This window comes from Paramormyrops kingsleyae, chromosome 12 (genome assembly GCF_048594095.1).
Source record: "Paramormyrops kingsleyae isolate MSU_618 chromosome 12, PKINGS_0.4, whole genome shotgun sequence".
Classification (NCBI taxonomy): Eukaryota; Metazoa; Chordata; class Actinopteri; order Osteoglossiformes; family Mormyridae; genus Paramormyrops; species Paramormyrops kingsleyae.
In genome coordinates, this window is record NC_132808.1 from 23949223 (window position 1) to 23969347 (window position 20125).

General features: G+C 44.3%; 1 protein-coding gene across 5 annotated transcripts in view; it reads left to right on the top strand.

Annotated features, from left to right (window-relative positions):
* The window catches only part of LOC111849397 (glutamyl aminopeptidase-like), a 26507-nt gene extending 8980 nt beyond the window's left edge, over nt 1-17527 (top strand). For 2 of the 5 annotated variants that reach the window (XM_023822235.2, XM_023822236.2), the window contains exons 2-22: nt 3513-3570; nt 3870-4590; nt 5594-5735; nt 5940-6071; nt 7741-7861; nt 8809-8963; nt 10441-10554; nt 10633-10767; nt 11328-11393; nt 11626-11691; nt 11893-12053; nt 12624-12706; nt 12958-13094; nt 13308-13363; nt 13529-13679; nt 14280-14353; nt 14521-14622; nt 15190-15360; nt 15718-15858; nt 16386-16467; nt 16931-17527. In XM_023822235.2, coding sequence (XP_023678003.2) covers nt 3513-3570; nt 3870-4590; nt 5594-5735; nt 5940-6071; nt 7741-7861; nt 8809-8963; nt 10441-10554; nt 10633-10767; nt 11328-11393; nt 11626-11691; nt 11893-12053; nt 12624-12706; nt 12958-13094; nt 13308-13363; nt 13529-13679; nt 14280-14353; nt 14521-14622; nt 15190-15360; nt 15718-15858; nt 16386-16467; nt 16931-17113 — 3051 coding nt within the window. In that variant the 3' untranslated portion in view covers nt 17114-17527. Of the gene's footprint in view, nt 1-3512; nt 3571-3869; nt 4591-5593; nt 5736-5939; nt 6072-7740; nt 7862-8808; nt 8964-10440; nt 10555-10632; nt 10768-11327; nt 11394-11625; nt 11692-11892; nt 12054-12623; nt 12707-12957; nt 13095-13307; nt 13364-13528; nt 13680-14279; nt 14354-14520; nt 14623-15088; nt 15361-15717; nt 15859-16385; nt 16468-16930 lie in introns of those variants that run through there. The other 3 variants (XM_023822237.2, XM_023822239.2, XM_023822238.2) reach the window with 3 other exon arrangements.
* The last annotated feature ends 2598 nt before the right edge of the window (nt 17528-20125 follow it).

Below are 20125 nucleotides of genomic sequence, written 5' to 3' on the forward strand. Positions count from 1 at the left end.
CAATCCACAGAGGATGGGGGGGGGGGGGTTCTTGGTGTAAGCAGATGCAAAAAACATTATTTGACTTTAGAAGGAAAATCGTAAAAGAATCAGAGGAAATCAATGAGAAAACCTTTATTATCCTGCAGGAAATTGTGACTAACTGCACAGCATATAACCACATAAAAAGACAAAGACTGACAACACACAGCACCACAAATGACAATTTCTGTATAAAAATAAATGTGTAATATATGGAAATGATAAACTATAGGTGGATGAAAACACCAACATTGCTTGCTATAATAGTTTGTATTTTGTATAATAGGTTAGTTTTACACATGCAAAATACAATCTTAAAATTGAAACTGGGAAGTCTCTCGCATATTGAGAAATTAACAAACAAATTAGGTTAACGTGGTACCTAATCAGTATAAAAGATCAGCTTTTCAGAATTTACCTGAAGTTTATAAGTTTGACTGTGGCTGACTGTAATTTTCATTTCCCTGGATAGGCACTGGGGGGTCGGAGCTTTTTGGGATTAACTGCAGAAACGTAAAATACATAACTGTAAATAACGAGAGTGATGAGCTCTGCAGGTGAATGGATCCACATGACAGTGTGTTAGGGGAACTAACATGCCTTCCATTGAGAACGGGTGTTTGGTGTTAAAGGGCTTGCCTGCGCAAACCGCAGGCCAGTGCAAACAAAAAGTCGTCTCAGTGTAACGACAAACAAAAAAAACAAAAAAACGGTGAATAGGAGATATGTCACCCCCACCTGATAAGTGCCAAGGGCTTCATCTAGGAATACACTGATGATCTGGCATCACATGTACTTTTATACACTGTGACTTACAGTTTTACGCATCACGCAAATTTTAAAGTCAACAAAGAGCGGCTTCTCCTGCCAGGAAGGTGTCCCCGGTAATCGCCTCACCTTAAAAAGCGGCGATAAATTAGCCTCATTCTCCCGTCCGCATGTACTTAGCAGCAGGTCGCGGTGGAGCTAACGGCTAATATAATTAGCTATCGACTGTGCAGCAGGTCGCGGTGGAGCTAACGGCTAATGTAATTAGCTATCGACTGTGCAGCAGGTGGCAGCGTGGAGCACGGAGCCAGTCTGCAATCAGACCGGTCAGCTTCAGCCGGGTCAATGTGACTGGAGTCCTAAGGGAACGAGCTGTGTGCATTAATAGCACCATGTATGTTTTAAGCAGTTTCTCCTTGAGCTCATATTGAGTCAGTACAGCATTTTGGGTTTTCATACAGTGTGCGTGTGTATGTGTGTGTGTTTGCATTCACCCCGTGCTTGGATGGATTTCTTCCAGTTCCTCCACATTCCTCCAGCAATACAAAAACATGAGGTTAGGATAAGGTCTCTCTAAAGAAGCTTCTCTGCAATGGCGCCCCCTACCCTGTAGGAGACCCTGACCTTATACCAGGTAATTACTAAGGAAAATGATCAGACAAGCCAGACACATTTTAAGTTAGATTTATACTATAATATTTATGGTGGGGAGCTTTTGAACATGCATGAATTTCCATACGCACATCTGGGTTTTGGATAGAATGCAGATTCTTACACAAAACAGATAATCAGCTCCGACAGACACTTGATAAAAAATGCAGAAATTACACTCTCAATAAAATCCAAAAAGAATTACTGTTTACTAACAGAATTTAGTGAATAGCGTTATGCTTGAAGTAAGCTTGAGATAAAGACATATATTACCAATAATTCCCAAACAACCCTCACCCATGAAGGGCCCATACTTTTTGTATTTGAACAGCAAACCTAGATCAACTAATTCAAATTTTGTGTTAATTTATTAGTTTATTTAGTCTGGTGATAGAATGAAACAAATAGAACACTATTTTGATAATGGTCAGGAATAGGTTCCAGAATTACTAGTTTAAACTCATAAGCTCATAATTTGATCCAAACCATCCACAGTGCTGCAGCCAATCTGTTATTCCCAGTGACGTCATTCCATATATATTTGGCAAAAAGGAAATAGTGAAAAAAGGTTTCAAAAGTATTTTCAACATTCAACAAGTCTGTATATATATCCAGTTTTATTAGTTTTGATAGGTAAAAGATTTATTAAATTATAACAACTAAGGGATGAGCCGGGAATTTGTAAACACAGCTTAGAAAGCAAAAACACAAGCGAAATGAAAATAAATTTGTGCTGTCGACTGCGTGAATCAGAAAAAAAAAATGAAAAGTGTTTTGAGCCAAAAACAATTCGGCTCAGATTACTGTGTCATGTGGAGCCAGCAGAAAAGATAAATGTGAAGAGTCTGGCTTGGACAGCAAGCTGAGGAGAGATTCGACGGAGGCCAAGCGGAAATTCGGACCGGCGGCCGCCTTTGAAGGGGACTCTGTGGCCTCATGCACACAGACGGGTCCACACGTGTTCTGGGGCGTCCTGGGACCCTCAGATTGGCCTTGTCGTCTCGGCCATGATGAAACATGCCATATATGGCCTGAGGACCCGAATTCCCTTTTTTTATTTTTCCTTTTTTCTTAAGGTTTTAATTTTAGGAAACAGGGCATGTCGCCCGCTGGTCCGGAGAGCACTGGTGTTTTTCACAAGTCCGTACTGCCACAGGAGAGCGTGCGACTCGCTCGCTTAGGCACACATGCACGTGCCTCATTAGCTAAGTGGTATTCATCACTCAAGCATGACCGCTTTTGGGTTCCAATGAAAGCAGGCTTTTTTCTGTGGGTGTCGGGCTTCAATTTTGGGGTTGGGTTTTCACATCGTGTGCTTACCCCTGAGCACCCCTTGCCCCCCCCCCAAGCTCGAAACATATTGTGTCGATCTACCCCCTAATACACCACACACACACTTGGCATGGAAACTGCTTCTGACCTATTCTGGAGTATCCCTGCTTCATAAACCCCTATTGTCCTTAGCTATTTTTTCCTTTTCTTGCCATTTTTCAGCCTAACATTTGCTATGCTTTGTTTTATTGTGCTGTTTTATTCTGAAGTGCCGAATGACAAATGTTTCCGGAGGCCGGGGGGGGGTTAGATTACAAACAATGTGTTGAAAACTAAAACTATTGAGTTCTCCCCAGGCCCTGAAGGTCATAATGTAAAATCATTTTCTGAAGCCATGAAACATCAAAAACAGCAATTAAAAAGCAAGATCGTAAATTTTTTAAAATCTCTACCACATAAACCTTGTTATCACCTCAGAGCCCATGCAGAGTCCCCAGAAACAGGTCAAAGTTGACCGTGTAATTAACAATATTTCACAAATAGTAAACCACAAGCAAGAAGAAAATCTGAATGTAATCTATGGTAAATTAAAACACATTAGTCTCATAAGTATACATTTCTCTTAAAGAGTGTAAGTCTGATGGAGCGACATAGTGATGTGAGTGGAAATAGTTATGTGCGTAGTTAGTGCCCTTCCTTACAATAGCATTAAAAATGAAAATGGTGGCTTTAGGACTGCTTGCCAGTTGTTATTAGAAAATGCAAGACTCTACCTGCTGTGTGTATAAATTGTTTCACAGACAAGAGAGAGAAGGCTGACTTCGTTTTTCCCAAGCCTGCAACGGCATTTACGTCACGGTGAGACCACTTTCACAGCTGCTTTCGATGTTTTACAATAACACAGCAGGTACGAATATTGTGGATTTTCCATGTGGGCTGGGCTGCTGGGTTATCCTACACTGCTGATTAACACGGCACTATTTTATACGTAATCCAATGAAGGCGTTCAGAGAGGAGTGTCTTCCTCATCTGACAAATTCTCCCTCTCTCCGCCTACTACTGAAGGGAGAGCAAAGGGTCTGTCAATTCCTGGGAAAAAATAGCTGAAGTGGGACTGAGGGTTGGGAAAGTGAGTTGTCCGTTTTATCTCGTTGTAGTGTTGGGGGTTCTCAACGTCCTCGCTCTCTTCCTGAAATCCTGCGCTCTCGGAGATCTTGGGATTGTCCAGCAGGCAGTGTTCCTGGTCATTGACGTCGTCATGATGGAGAGCATGGAACTCGAGGAGAAAAGTAGGACGTACTGCATCAGAGGCAAGCATGTGGCTGTGATTTGCGTGGCGCTGGCGGCGGCTGCCGCCGTCGTGCTGGGCATCAGCCTGGGCCTCTCCCAAGCACGTCCGACTGACGGAATGGAAACCTCCAGAAGCTCCACACCCGAGGTTTCCGAGCGAGGACCCTGCAGAGCCTCCTCAGACAGTAGCGGAGACTGGAAGAACTTCAGGCTGCCTGAGTACGTCACACCGGTCCATTATGACCTCCATGTAGAGCCTGATCTGGACACTGACATCTACACCGGAAACGTCTCCATCTTGGTGTCGGTTTCTAAGGCCACCCGGCACCTGTGGTTACATATCAGGGAGACGTTCATCAGTGTCCTCCCAAGGCTGCAGAGGAAATCCGGCCAGAGGCTGCAAGAGGTGCCCCTCAAGAGGTGCTTTGAGTACAAGCCCCAGGAGTATGTAGTCCTTGAGGCCACAGAAGTGCTGCCACCTACAGGTCCCATTGAGTACTACGTGCTGACGCTAAGATTCCAAGGCTGGCTCAACAACTCTCTTGTGGGTTTTTATAGAACCACGTACCAGGAGAACGGGACTACAAAGTAAGTGATCTCTCGCATTTGTTTATCTGTGAATATGCATGATAGAATGTCACCCACGCGGCTTCAAGTGAACCTGAGAGGCTTGTTCATGTCTCACCCGGATGGGACGACGTGGGAGTTTTGGGGAGTGAATACGAGGCTAAATGTTGCACTGGCGTAATAAGTGGGTGAAAGTCACGAGGAACGGGAATCTGGACTCGCGACCCGAACACGGTCAGCATAAATAAGCAGGACCCAAAGCCTTAATCATTCAGGCCTGCGAGAAGGAGATGATGTAACCGTCTCAGTTTTATTGTTCCGTTGCATACAGCAGCTTGAAGTATAGAATCAGAAGTAGAATCCCAATTTAATGCTTTATTGCATTTAGTGTACAGTCTAAGTGGTTATGAATTAGCCTGATTTTACTAGATCAGAGAAGGTGTACGATGAAATTCTGCAACAAAACTTAATTTCACTCTACAATACGCAGCTCGGTGTTGCAGAAAATCCATCCATCTTTCAATATCTCTTCTTGGTCAGGGTAAGGGGTGGCCTGGAGTCTGTGCCAGTAGGGGGCGCATGACCGGGTACACCTTAGACAGGATGAGATGTTACAGAATATTTGGGGACAAATGGATAAGTGACATTGTGTTCCCTTGCTGGAGTGAGGGAGCTGATATATTGAAAGAGACTGAATGTAAAGACAGAGAATAGTGGAATGCTTTGATGGTTGAAAACAAAATGTTCTCAACATCTGCAAAGAGGCATGTCGACCCTCACAAGCTATTCTCCTCAGGCACCTAGACAGCTGCCAAGGGAGGAGCTCCACGTGTAAAACGTTCCTTTTACTTCATTTAAATAGGTATTGCTCTAATAGCGCCATGATAGATTGACAAAGCCAATTGTTCATGGCTGTTCAGCTTTTGAAACTTTGCACTCTGTGGTCAATGCAGCGCAAATCTAGCTCGAACAAGGAATTTGGCTTCGCATTCCCTCATTGACCCCAAATGTCCTTAATTTCCAGAAAAATTGCTGCCACAGACCACGAGCCCACCGACGCCCGTAAAACATTCCCATGTTTTGATGAACCCAACAAGAAGGCCACCTATAAAATCTCCATAACCCACGATGGCTCCTACAGCGTCCTCTCCAACATGCCGGTGGAGGTAAAATGAGGCGCCGTCTAAAGATGACTTCTGTTATGTGTCCTACTCTCACAGTAAGACCGAACGTTATTACAATGCCTGATTTTTGGTCTAAGAGGTCCATCAGTGGTCTTGTTGACACCGTAATGGCCGAAGATGAAGACTTAATGTTCCCGTATTACCAGCCTGCCCCTGAACAGACTGAGACTATCGTTTTGTTTTCAGAAAATCGAGATCCTATCCGGTAATAGGAAGAGGACATCCTTCGAAATCTCAGTCCGCATGAGCACGTATCTGGTGTGTTTTGCTGTGCACCAGTTCACCTACGTGGAAAGGAGGTCGTCACGTGGGATACCTGTAAGTGCTAATCTCTGGCCGTTCCATTACCCGATTCACACCGACTATACCGGCCGACTTAAGCAGGGAGGGAGTTTTCGACTCATAAGAGTAGAGCTACTTACACTAGCTGACAAACAGGGTGTATTTATGCAGGGTGTATTGATTGGCGCTCATTTTACAAAATATAGACATATTAAAGGCCGTGTTGGTTGGCCCCATCCTTTACCACAATGGCAAGTAAAAGCATTATAATACCACAAAGGGAAAGTAAAAATGAATCACACCTGAACAATAAGATGTGCGACCATGATAAATATCTTCATAGATGCATTTTTAAAGTATGATTATATACCTTAGTAATGGAAATTTCTAACGGAATATCAGCCAAAGAGACTCTGTAGAAAGTTTATTAAAAGCTTATAATCTAACATATATGATTAACATAATTCTTTAAATCCTTTGATTGTAAATTATCTTCAATGAGTAACTTCGTTAAGTAAGAAAAAGCAAACATATAATGTTAATCCCACCTTCTCTGTTGTTATCTGCATTACTTTAGTATACAATATATACTTTATGGGCCGGCCCCCCGTCCTGGGTTGTCCCCCCCCCCCTGCCCGTAGCTTCCGGGATAGGCTCTGGACCCCCAGCGTCCCAAAAAGGATAAGCAGTTTGGAAAATGGATGGATGGATATATACTTTAGAATGCAATGTTCTGATGAAAAAACAAATACAGTACATCTCTTTTTACACTACAAATCAGTGTAAAGTCCTTTGGACACTCTGTTCCTAAAAACACAAGATACTAAAGAGAACATGATTGACTGATCGATCTGTGAGAAGGCACCCCAACCCAGGGCTCTGGCAGAGCTCCTGAAATAGGAGGGTTGGGGATCTATCTATTGATTAGCTTCCTGTACAGGGGGGTCAGATGATATGCTGTTGTCCCACCTTTCTGGATGACAGCTTAGCTTGTCATTCAGAAGGTGCATGGTGAGCGAGCCCCAGCCTCTCCTCAGGCTCACTATGATGTTGCACAGACAGTGGCACCTAATAAATTGGAACAGAATTGGATTGGTATTGGTTGGGGACCAAATACTGTATGATATTTTCATGGGGCCCAAAATCTCTAGCGGTCCTCCTGTGCCCAGATATCTTTTTTTTCATAAAAATGTTTTTTGAAAAAGTTATGTGAAAATTTGTTAAACTAGGAAAACTCAGTACAGGTTAGAGCTATATATGTATGTATAAATAATATTCAAACAGTCATACAGAAAAACAATAAAAACCTAATTATAATTGAAGCAATATAGCACTTACTAGTCATGGACAAAATGACACTTCATGAACCATTTACTGTGTTTTTTGACCCCAGTGCTCTCTGTTCAAAAAAGGGCACGAAGGAAGCCCCAAAGCAAACCAAGACCGCCATCTAGTGGGGTAAAAAAATACAGCAAATGGTTCATTAAGCGTTCACTAGAACGTACCATCCCAGCAAAGGTGTCCAGGTAGATGCCTCTTATAAGTACCATTTTAATTGTGTTCACATTGTGAAAACCAATTTCTGCATACCCCGCTCTCGCTCTTCCTGTGTATACTGGTTTTACAGTTTACTATACATGCTGTTTTAACTGTTTGTCTGCTGTTTCACTTGTTGTTATACGTACAAACTCTCCTTTTCGCACAGTTGAGGGTTTATGTACAGCCAACGCAGATCCACACCGCAGTGTACGCTGCAAACGTGACCAAGGTCATCTTCGACTACTTCGAGTTCTATTTCAACATGACATACTCCCTCCCGAAATTAGGTAATTACCTCACCCACGAGTCAACTTTGATTCTTGTATTTCCCGATACCCCACATGCCTGGACTGGTGCAGCAAAAAAAATCTATGATTGGGAAATGTACAAGCTGAATATGAAAATGAATTCCAGTGCCTTTTATGTTTATATGATCTAATTGGAAAGGAAATGTGAACGAGTGGAAAGAGGTCTAAAACAAGAGTAGAGGTTCATAAAAAAAAACACAATTCTTTAATAGAACATTCGTAAACAGCATTGAAGCATACCTTAACACGCCTTAAACCACTGCATTCATAATACTTTCAATGAATAACACATGACAGCTGTATTATACATAAATGACAAACATTATACTTGAATAATCATATAATGTTTATTATTAATGTATATATAAAGCTAGTAAGGTATATTTTGATGTTAAGGTGTACTTACATGCTGCTTATGAATGTTCTATTTATACATTATGATGGTGCACCGAACGTTCTGTGAATGCATCATGAAGGTGAATTGAACGTTCTGTGAATGCATCATGAAGGTACACCGAACGTTCTGTGAATGCATCATGAAGGTGCACCGAACGTTCTGTGAATGCATGATGAAGGTGCACCGAACGTTCTGGGAATGCATCATGAAGGTGCACTGAACGTTCTGTGAATGCATCATGAAGGTGCACCGAACGTTCTGTGAATGCATCATGAAGGTGCACTGAATGTTCTGTGAATGCATTATGAAGGTGCATTGAATGTTCTGTGAATGCATTATGAAGGTGCACCGAATGTTCTGTGAATGCATTATGAAGGTGCATTGAATGTTCTGTGAATGCATCATGAAGGTGCATTGAATGTTCTGTGAATGCATCATGAAGGTACAGATAATGTAAAGTGTTACAAAAAAACAGGGGGGGGCGGGGGGCAATGACCTACAAACCTCAAACGCCCCTCCGCCTTGACAGATAAGATTGCCATACCGGATTTCGGCACGGGAGCCATGGAGAACTGGGGGCTCATTACCTACCGAGAGAGTAGCCTGCTGTATGATGCCAGTGAGTCCTCATCTTACAACAAGAAGAACGTGGCAAGCATCATCTCCCACGAGCTGGTGCACCAGGTGGGGCCGCGATGACGGGGGGCGAGCCTGCAGTGAAGGGACAGTGGTGGGAGGGTGACCCTGCTCCAGTGTTACTGCAGCAAGGAGGGAGGATAAGCTGGGTATCAGACAGCTGTGGATGCTTCAGCCTGATGAGGTCCATCCTGTTCAGAATGGTGGGCTTGTCCAAATATCGACAGAAATGATTATTATTGGTCAAGTAACAGTTGTAGGTCTGTTTGGACTTCCATTCCAGTTACTAATAAACAGAAACTGGCAAGGTCTCCTCAATTATTGGTTGGATTGATTGGGTAGCTCAATGTGCAACACCTTCCACCTAGTGATGACCAAATGAGACTTTATGGATCATTTGTGGTATTTTTGACCACACTACTTTGATTTGTTTTGTGCCATGGTTTTACCGTTTCTTTTAAAAAGAGCACCATCTAGTGGGGTCAGAAAATACAGCAAATGGTTCATGAACCTTCGACACTACTTCTACCTGCAGAACTGTAGGTTTGAATTCCACCCCCTGCTATGGTATGTGTGCAGAGTTTATCTCAGCATTTGCCCTCTGGGTACTGCTGTAAACTCTAACGGTCTAAAACATATATGGTTTGGGTGAACTGGTTCCTTTAAATGGAGAGAGCGTGAACCCTGTGATGGTCTGGCATGCCATCCAGGATGTGCCCAGACTTACACTTCCAGGGATGGGTTCCAGATTGGATTATCCATGAGGCGTTCCAGTTGTGGTGGTTTTATTGTATCCTGAAAAGGCTGGATCCACCTATGTCATTACTGCTGTCAGTTGTGGATTAATCACAGAGGGCTCCGATTGTGGATGTTTTTTTCTCTCCTGTATCACCGGCACTTTGTGCCAGTTTGTCTGTTTGACCTGGGCCAACATTTACTCCATAGCTGTGTGGAAATTGCAGAATTGCCGTCTGTCAGCTGGTGCTCGACTTTAAAATATCACTCTTTCCAGGACTGAAGTGCATGTCCTCCATACAGAAAGTAGCACCCAGTGCTGCAACACCTAAGACCAGTGTTTCCCAACCCAGTCCTTGGGAACCCACAGACAGTCCACGTTTTTGTTCCCTCGCAGCTGCCAACACACTTGAACCAGGGATTCGGTGTTCTTGATTGGCTGGGAGCTGGGAGGGAAGAAAAATGCGGACTGTCTAGGGGTCCCCAGGACCAGGTTGGGAAACATTGGCTTAGGCTGGAGCCTCTTTGTGAGTCTCCTAGGACGACCACAAAATGGGTATTTTAAATGAAAAAAATATCCTTAGATGTTTTTCACTGTCTAATTAAGTGGACGACACTTTCATGTCCCTAAGAAAATGGCACTAAAGTGATATCTTGCAGGGCTGTTTGTTTCACACTTTTGTACCATTTACAATGTAAAAGGCCCTATCCCCTTATTTGCTCATGTATTGCATAAAGTCGGTTCTGATTCTGTGATTATGGGCCAAATGTCCCATGGACCCTGTCACAGTGGTTCGGGAACATAGTGACGATGGACTGGTGGGACGACCTGTGGCTGAACGAAGGTTTCGCCAGCTTCTTCGCGTTCGTGGGGGTGGACAGGGCGGAGCCGAGCTGGGAGATGGTGAGCAGCCTGCTTGGGCTCGCATGCCTTGGGGGGGGGCCGTCACCTGCGGCAGCTGACGCATTCCCGCCTCGGTAGCGAGACTTCATGTTGACGGACATCACCCTGCCGGTCATGGTGAGCGACGCCCTCGTCTCCTCCCACGCCATCATCACCAACGTCTCCACGCCAGCCGAGATCACGGCCGTCTTTGACGGAATATCCTACAGCAAGGTAACCCTCTACTGAGGCTAAAGGCACCGACAGTTTGCACAGCTGAGTGCTTTTAATTAGGATAAACTGTATATATTTCTATTGTATTATAATAACTAATTTCTGTTATTTCTGATAATTTAGAGTATAACTCATGTATGTAGTTGGCAAATATTCCATTTATATACACGAAATTTATTATAATGCTCCTAGTATTTCTAAATTGCTAAGCTGCATGGAAATACCGAATTTCAAGTAAGACAAGTAAGAAAGTTTAGACACTATTCTCAAGTGCGCCACCTGCTGGAAAAAATGAGATGTAGACACTAAATGTTCAGAAGTCACGATGGCTTGTTTTTCACCGGTAACACCCAGAGCTAAATATGTAATATTGATACAAACACACATATATAAGCAGAAAGTGGAGTCCTGGAGAACACCTGCAGCATTCTTCCTATTGAGATATCTACAAATGATTAATTATAGAGAATGTTATATTTGGTCCATAATCAAATATTCCACTATTTCTTTTCGTCATTCACCAACACGTTTTTTGTACAAATACCTACCTTCACCTATAGGGGGCATCAATCCTGAGAATGCTGGAGGACCTACTGGGTGGCGAGATGTTTCAGATCGGCTGTCAGGTATGATGTCAACATATTCTGTTGTGCAACAACTGATAGCTGATGATATGTTGCAATATGTTGATAAGGTTTGGCTCCTACAGCTTATTTTTATCAGCCAGTAAAGTGGTCATATTTATACTGAACTTTAATATCTTTTTATATCAACTGCCAAAATGTGCATTGAATTGCAGGAATGGTATAGAAACAAAGCAAAAGTCAACATGAATTAATCTGTTCCTTCTTTGCCTAGAAATACTTGAAAGACTTCCAGTTTAGGAATGCCAAGACCTCTGATTTCTGGAGGTCTTTAGCTGCGGTATGTTCCTGTCTCTGCCTTTCTGATATCTTGACTTTGTTTCCATGATGGCTACAGCTGATTGGTTTCAGTAGGCCAGCCAACCGACAGGATTATGTTTCTTGATTTACATGCATGTGGAGATCGAATCGCGCTCAAATGGCTGTAGACATGTCCACCTGTGGAAAGGCCAGATGCATAAGGGGTGGCTTTGTGCGTCAGGTGAGCGGTTTTCCCATAGAAGAGATAATGGACACCTGGACCAAGCAGATGGGGTACCCTCTACTGGATGTGTCTACCCTGGGCATGCAGGTCAGGCTGACTCAGAGACGCTTACTGCTGGATCCCAACGCAGACCCCTCCAAGCCCACGGTCGCCCTGAGGTGAGTATCGAGGTCAGTTCTCCTGCTTCACTTAATCTCCTAACAGCCTTGGTGCTAAATGGAGATGCTAAAGTAGCTTTATTAATTAGGGGGTGCTGAGGGATTAGGTAGAGTAAAGAGTAAGTGTCTAGGAAGGATGGAGAACTGGGGTTCAGGGAAGATGGAGAACTGGGGTTCAGGGAGGATGGAGAACAAGGGTTCAGGGAGGATGGAGAACTGGGGTTAAGGGAGGATGGAGAACTGGGGTTAAGGGAGGATGGAGAACTGGGGTTCAGGGAGGATGGAGAACTGGGGTTCAGGGAGGATGGAGAACTGGGGTTCAGGGAGGATGGAGAACAAAGGTTTAGGGAGGATGGAGAACAAGGGTTCAGGGAGGATGGAGAACTGGGGTTCAGGGAGGATGGAGAACAAGGGTTCAGGGAGGATGGAGAACAAGGGTTCAGGGAGGATGAACACCTGCTTAATTGTCATTCTGCCAGTGCTAGAACAGGAGGGTCCGACTGACTATCTCTTGAATCATTACTGACATCCCATTACAATCACTGTCATGACATCTGACTTTCACCACAGCTACAGCTGGATCATCCCTATAAAGTGGTTCTCTCTGGGTAGCCAGAAGAATGGGAGTATAATGTACAACAGGATACAGAGAGGTATGATGGGCAGATCCCACAGCGGAACCCCTCCAGTATGTTAATAACAAGCTCTTTCTACACCTGTATCCCTACTGTGACCATTAAGGTACCCTGATAGTATGTGATGGTCTTTCATCTCTCAGAAACACCAAGCACTAAACTCTTACATCCAAGAAGCCATTATTCCCTCACTTACATGTACTTTTATATTGGTGTTTTATATCTGTCGCTGTAAATGCATGAATGTCTTCTGCTGCTCTACGTCGCAGACCTTCTAGTCCCAGATTATGCCACCGATGTGGATGGACTGCTGAAGGTGAACAGAGATTCCATTGGCTTCTACCGGGTCAATTACAATGACCTCCTGTGGAGCTCAGTGAGCCAGCAGCTGCTCCAGGAGCACAGGGTATTTCCCGTTTTCTCCAGGGTGCCGACTTTTGGCAGTCAGTTACTGGACTTTTACTTGAATATCTTCCTCACTGAATGTCAATATAAATCATATGCGATAGTTAGCGTACTTGTTTTCTGGCAAGTTACTCAAAGCACTGTTATTTTTCTGTTTCCGTGCAATGACAGTGCAATTAACCTATAACCTGACGTCTGTGTTACTTTTTTTTAGGTTTTCTCTAAGGCAGATCGTGCGGGGTACATAGATGATGCATTTTTTCTGGCACGGTACGAATCCTTTCTTTTCCTTTTCTGAGAAACACTTGCGTTTTGCTCACTCTGTTGATCGCGGATGAACACGATCGCAATGCAAATCATGGTTAAAAAAAAAAAACGCCCGCAGGGAGAAACCTGTTGTGCCTCACTGTCCAATTCACTAATCTGCCCGAACAGAGCCAACGTCATCGATTACAGCCACGCATTTAACCTGGCGAAATACCTAGCGGCTGAAACAGAGTACGTTGTGTGGGACACGGTGGCTTCGTCCATCGCCTATGTGCGGGACATGATGGTGCAGGACTCCACGCTGTACCCAAAGTTCCAGGTACCCCATGCAAAAGGCCATTCTGTGCGCCGAAACGAGCCCATCGGGGAAGCTGTGGGCCGCTGGTCCCCCCATTAGGACGTTATAGGCAGGGATTAGACGTGGAGATGAGCTACACAGACACGGGGGACATTTGAGCTTTCGTGATGAAACTGGTTTGGTGCGTTTTTTAAGTGTGGGGATGGTGTAGATGCTGGTTTACAGAGCGACCCAGGACGAATGACTTGCAATACCCCGACATTACATTACAGACAAGCAACCAATTAAATAAATATGCTTTTCCATGTAAAATTAGTTATTTTTTCGTGCTATACTAGTATATACTAATGCTACAGGTTGAGTCTGAATTTGAACATCACTGTTTATTCAGGGGGGGGGAAAAAATCTGTATTAGGAATATCAGACGTGTTTTTCATAATTGGCATTTTAAAAGTCAAAAAGTGTCTGGGCGCCCCCTGCTGAGAGTAAGTGTGCATTACATGTATAAATAAACCTATCTTCTACGTCAACTCTGAATTTACTAATTCTGATATTACAGACTCTATACAGACATTACAGATGCTACATAGTGTAATAGTCATTTTTTTTTGTCCCTTTTAGATGTTTTTCCGTAATAAGCTGTCAGGTATCTCCAGGATGCTGGGATGGAATGACACAGGGAGCATGCAAGAAAGGTGTGAGAGTGCTTTTCCCTCTGCCTGTCTGTGGGTTAGTCTGCATGACAACCAATGTGTTCTCCTCCCTGTGCATATATATCAGTACATGATACTGTGTCTGCCTGAGTCTGCGTGTCTCTGTCCATTTGTGAATACGAAGCCAAAACGGCCTCTGTAACCACCAGGATGTTACGTGCGATAATTCTGGGACTGTCCTGCCAGATGGAAGACCAGGACGCCCTGGTCCAAGCCTCTCACTTGTTTTACCGCTGGATCAATGGCTCACGGTGAGTAGATAACCCCAGTATTGGTACCCCGCACACACACGCATATAACACGTCAACAAGATCCACTACGGTATTCTTCTGCTCTCAGATACGAGTTCAGCTACCATTACTCACGTAGTGAAGATTAGGATAAGGTTGCCGTTTATTGATCGCAGGAACAAATGCTGAAACAAACATTTCAAGATTCAACTTCTAAATATATAGGTAAATAGGCAAAACGCTACAGACAGGTAACCAAATAGCTGCACAAATGTGTTTAATTCCCTCAAATCGATGCAGGTTACAAATATTTGCCTTGTATGGTTTTACGAGAATGCAGTCCAGCCATACTGACACATTCAGATCACATTCTGTAAAGATTTTACATCAATCACGCGACTGTACATGACATCAGTAATTAGAATTTAGGGCATGACTTGGTGTTATAAAAACTGAGCTGGATTCTAGTTTTGGAAATCCGTTAAAGCTCCCTTGGTGGGCGGAGCCGGAATGCAAGCGCAATGACAGGCCGATTCGAAGGCTGCCTCGTCTCTGAGTGTGGCACTGACCGGCATCAATTCCTGTCAGCGTGGCCGCAAACCTGCGGCGACTGGTGTACCATTATGGAATGAAGCAGGCGGGCTCTGAGGAGGCCTGGGATGAGATGTTCAGGAGGTACAGCAGCGCCACTCTGGCCCAGGAGAAGGACAAGATTCTGTACGGGCTGTCATCGGTGGAGAACGTGGATCTGCTCAGCCGGTAAAGCTGCACGCGATGCACCAAGCATTCGTACTGAGGAAACACGGTGTCTCCAGAACCGCTAATTAGCTTTATTATTTGCCGTGTGAGTATTTTGTTTATTTTTTTTTTTTTTAGTGTGATTCTATGCAGGCGGGAGAAAGGGGAAGACCTTCTGGGGCCCAGACATAGGGGTCGCCCTTGAGTGCATGGCTGATGGCTGTGGATAATGGTAGCTTTGGTTTGGAGATGGAGGGGTCCATTCAGGAGAATTTTTCATGGGCTCTGCCATTTCTCTGAGTACCGACAAAACAAAGAACCCCGGATTCCAGCGAGATTCCAGCGGATTCCGGCTAACTTACCACTCCCCCCCCACAGTCTCCTAGAGGCGGCCAAGAACGAGAGCATCATCCGCACCCAGGACGTCTTCACACTCATCAGATACGTCTCGCTGAACAAATACGGGAGCACCATGGCCTGGGACTGGACCGCGCTCAACTGGGAATACCTGGTAAACAGGTAGGGAAGCCCGCTGAGACCGTTCACAGCGGCTACCTGCCACGTTAGCCTGGCCGGTTTTTAGTCAGATTTTGCTGGTGGCGTTTGGTCTTCATCTCATAGCCTGGGAATGGCTGTGGTGCCCACAGCTGCGTCCCCCCCTTGGAGCAGTAAGACTGGCCAGATGATGTCTGTAAAAGTTCTGTAGTTCATGGACTACAGAATGCATCTCAGCAAGAGGGTCCCATGGCAGGAAGGGCTTATCCTTAAAGCTTTATTGGCTTCCATTACTAATTATATTATAATATATGAATTATATAAATAAATTATATTATTTCTAATATAATTCATAGGGTTTTTTTTGTGATGATGCCCCTTCTGTTACCTGGTAACAGACTTGGGTGCCCCCCCCCCATTCCGCGGCCCATTACTTCCTGATCAGGCCCAGTCAGGGACACAGCATGGAACCCCCCCCCCACCGGCAGGAGGGTGTAAGACGCTGCCTCGACCTCATTCCCCGCGCCATGTGTCTCATCTCGTCCTTCCAGGTTCACCATCAACAGCAGGAACCTTGGTCGCCTGGTGGCCAGGATTACGGCGACTTACAACACTGAGCTGCAGCTGTGGCAGGTAATGAGATGGAGGCCCGGTGGGCCGGGAAGGAGACGGCTTTTCCGCTCGGGTTTCTCTGCACGCCCAGAACGTGTCCCTCTTATTAAAGATCGAAGCGGCGTGACCTGGGATCGACGCCGCCTGCGCACGACTCGCCCGCCGGGGCAATTTGCGTGGCTGTGATTTGTACCTGGTTGCGATGCTGCTCGCCGGCGCGTGTTTTCATAGCGCGCAGAAGGGCGAGGTGTCATTGCAGTCTGAGCAACATAGTTCACAGTTATTCTGCAATTTATTGATTTCTTGATTTTATATTTCCCTTGCCTGGGGTCCTGGCATTTCAGATTTTAATACCAAGAACATCTCAGGATACATTGGGGGTCTGATGAGTTTAAGTGGGAATCTGATGTTTAATATGAGAGCACTGCTTTCATTCATGTTTATCTGCATGTTGTGTTGATGTCTGTCATGTGACCTTATTCAGCATAACCTGCTCCTCCCTTCCCACGTGGAGCAGATTGAGAACTTCATCTCCAGGCATCCCGATGCTGGGGCGGGGGCAACGCCCAGGAAGCAGGCCTTGGAGAAGGTGAAGAGCAACATCGACTGGATGAGGAGAAACCGAGAGGAGATCCGCCTTTGGTTGGACGTCAACGTATCCGCGTAATGGCCGCATCACACCCCAAGAGGGCGCTGGAGGCGAGGAGGAAGGAGTTGTATCCCACACTATAACGGTGGAGCCAGGACCAGCCGACACATAAAAACGAACCAAAATACCTCGCGAAGAATGGCCCCATCGGGAAGAATGAACGAGATGGATTTCCGTTTTGGAGGGAAAAATATTTTCCCTTAGTACGTAACTAAGTCAAGCTTTATAACGAGAGGATGCACAGAACAAGAATAGCTACAGCAGTACAGGGATCATTATTATCATTGCAGTTACAGAAACGGCATTTGAGATTGAGATTGATGTTTCACCTCCAATCATAACAAATCTTTGTGAAAAAGTTGTCTGAGGCTGTGAATAAATCTGAATATCATTAACTGTTTTGTGCATGTACAAATAAACGATATGATAGTGTGTTTGTGTTATAAAATTATTCAAGCAATGTCGGAAAACTAAATTAGGACTTTTTCATGACCTTTTTTTGGTTTTGTGTTTTAGCCCCTTTCCATCCTCGTTCTAAGTATCGAAACTCTCGTAATCTGTATGTGACAACCATCACTTGCTGCACTTGCTGCACGATTGTTCGCCAAATATCAGATATAGTCAAAGTTGTTCGCCAAATATCCGACATGGTCAAAGAGAATCTTACAGTGAAATGGTTTTTTTTTAATACAAGATCAGAACTTAGCTTGCTGAAACAAACAAGAGCGCAGTTCCTGGTGTGGCCAGTAGATGCGGCTAATGTTCCACCTCGCATCGTTTTATCGGCCTGCGCTCCGTTAAATGAGCAAAAAAATCGCCTTTAGCCATGATATAGACCTGCGTTAATTTTACCACAGAAATGAAGAGCCAGACAGAACTTTGTCATTTCCCGTTGTTAAGAAAAGCTCTTGTGTTTGTAAAAGAGAAAGGTAATTAACGTTATTTTAGCCAAGTGTTTACATTTATAATGAATGAAAATTAACTCTGGTGGAATTTGACGCCTGACTGAAAACCTGGCGTGTCTTTCAAATCATGGCAAAATCCACCTATAATAGGAAGTCTACATCACAATGGACAGTTATTGTACTGTCCGCTTCCTCCGTATTTGCAAAAGAAAAGTTAACGATTATTTCTTGAACGGTTTATATAACGTTTATCCTTTCAAGCCGAGCGTATTTCCCGTTTACGCACGTATTGTATTTTGTCTGCCTATCCGCTCGCCTCACGCGTCTAAGATTTCATGCAACTTACACTTGGATTCATTTGCCAACATTAATATATCACTGTGGGTAACACTGTTGTCTCACACTTGAAGGACTGGGGGTTCAAATCCCATCTCCTCTCGGCGTGTGTGGAGTTTGCATGTGTTATGCGGGTTTCCTCCGGGTTTTCTACACGCAGTTAGGCTGTTGTCTCCAAATTGCCCGTAGAGTGCGTGTATGTGCCCGGTAATTGACTTGCATCATGCCCAGGATGTAGCCCTATCCAATTCCATGTGTTGCCCGGGATAGACTCCAGGCACCCCCATAACTCCGAGCAGGATATACGTTTAGAAGTTGGATGACTGATTAATTAATAAACAAGGTGCCACCTGCTGGTCACATGGAGCACTACAGTGAATATGAGGCAGTACAGGGTAAATGAATTAAGAAGCGAATCATATAATATGTAGTAATGTTTCTAACAACCGTTATAGAATAGAATATCTTTATTGTCATTGCATTGCAACCAGTGCAACAAAATTAAAACATCTGTCAGAGATACATACGTCACTCACACAGTCATCATCACACATACATAAATTAAAACTTATCTTCACTAAAATAATCTAAAATATAATGTAATTTAAAGTGCATAAAATATTAAAGTGCCTGTCAGTAATTGCATGAAAATTCCATGAGACGGTAGTCCAGCTATTTAAAATGGTGGAAGTGGGGGGCAGTGGGATGGGGGTAAGAGAATTTAGTTCTTTAGAGGATACGTTAGAGGATGCGTTAGAGCATACGTTAGAGGATGCGTTAGAGGATACTAGCAGTAAATAGATTTTTTCTTGGTGTTGTCAGGTTCGAGAAGACTGTGAACGGATTTTGTCAAGAGCTCATTATTTCAGGACGGCATTCACTGTGAATATATTTGCCCGACTTCTGCTTTATTATATTTCGGCTTTCAACAGTCTCACATCCGGTTACCTCACATTATTCATTTCCCCCACTGACTTCCGTCTTAATTGAAATTGTATTACCCGCTCATTGTCTGCTACCGCTGTTTCCGTCCGAGTTATTTCACCTAATTTCATTCTGTTAAAAGACCACTTCGGAAGACTTGTCCTCGTGTCTTACTAGAATACTTTGTACACGTGCAATAATGGGGAAAAACGAGATCACTTACGGGGCTGGAGGTAACGGAGAACCAGACAGTAAAACAGACACGACCATATTTATCCTCCAAGTTCCCAGGCCTGCACACTTTCTAATTAAGCTTTGTATGTATTTTGCGCCAGTGTTTCTCAAACCAGTTTTCGGGGACCCCCAGAAGGTCCACGTTTTTGCTCCCTCCCAACTCCCAACCGCCTGGGGGTCCCCGACGACCTGTTTGAGAAACACTGGTTTACGCCACGCCGCACTTGAGAATGTGATTGTCTAAATTCGGCTTCTGTTTAGGGGATGGGTCCATCAGCTTTACAAAGGGTGAGGCTAAAAGCACCCTGCCGTACTGGCTGCTGATCCTCTGAGCCGCATGCCGGAGTCTCCACGCAGAAGATCAGGTGAGTTTGCTACTGACTGGGGTCACACCTCTCCCAGACCTGCCAGACGTTCCCCTCTCCGTGTACCATATAATTAATTCATTCATGTTTCTAAGTTTGCTTAAATTTTGTTTATGAACGTACAGCAGCTGTGAAGTGGAAATACCAGCCCTAGCAACGACCAAATGAATTAAGAGCTTAAATATCACCACACCCATCCCTTTAAGGCAAATCATTTCACATGCTCACAATATTCTGGACATGCCCAGTAGTGAAATGCAGGAGCA